General features: G+C 26.6%; 1 protein-coding gene across 1 annotated transcript in view; it reads left to right on the forward strand.

Moving 5' to 3' along the window:
• LOC108578140 (intracellular protein transport protein USO1-like) overlaps positions 1–378 on the forward strand; it is a 14,719-nt gene extending 14,341 nt beyond the window's left edge. Inside the window, 1 exon segment of the mRNA XM_017941406.1 lies at positions 181–378. Within this exon segment, the coding sequence (XP_017796895.1) occupies positions 181–378 (198 nt within the window).
• Positions 379–729: the final 351 nt, after the last annotated feature.

The following is a 729-nucleotide window of genomic DNA, read 5'->3' on the forward strand; positions in this document are numbered from 1 at the left end:
TCGTATTAGACTGCTTTTTTTATCTTATAAAATATTATAAAATCTCAAAAAAAAAAAGTTTGGTTTACATTGGCGATTTATCTTAATATAAAAGGTTTTCATCATCCTAATTGTATCACGAATTATGAGACTTCTCCCTAAGCCTTCATGATTTCCATTTGAATATTTTCTTTCATTTAGAAATTAAATCTTACGAAGACAGCACAACGAATTTCAGTGTGCGACAATACCTGGTGGTTTCCTAAAATGAAATATATTATAAATGAGTTAAGAAAAACTAACGTAGAATGTAGCGAAAACTGTTTTAACAGAGTGAATACTGACATAAGATTAGAAGAAAATCACGATTGTGGTTACCAATCATCTACTAGCAAATGAACATCTATGAAATGTTATGATTCCTAAAAATGAAGTAATCGTATTTTATAACGAAAATACGGACAAATGAATTATTATAACTCATCCTACTTTTCTACACTATTTTCTGTGCAATAAAACTTCTTGGTATTTAGCAAATGAGTTGATTTTTAGATATAAGCATATATGAAGTAATTACTTGTCAATATGTATTTTATTAATATTTTGAAGCTTAATTTTCTGGATTATGTAATTTCAAAGTAAAATAATAGTTTGGATGGCATAGAATATGGAGTAATACAAGGTTTTCTATGTATATTGTATGAAATGATTTAAACAAAAGCTTGCATTCTGTTACAGTAAATATTTCAA

The sequence above is a fragment of the Habropoda laboriosa genome, unplaced genomic scaffold (assembly GCF_001263275.1).
Source record: "Habropoda laboriosa isolate 0110345459 unplaced genomic scaffold, ASM126327v1 scaffold1329, whole genome shotgun sequence".
In the NCBI taxonomy this organism is placed as follows: domain Eukaryota; kingdom Metazoa; phylum Arthropoda; class Insecta; order Hymenoptera; family Apidae; genus Habropoda; species Habropoda laboriosa.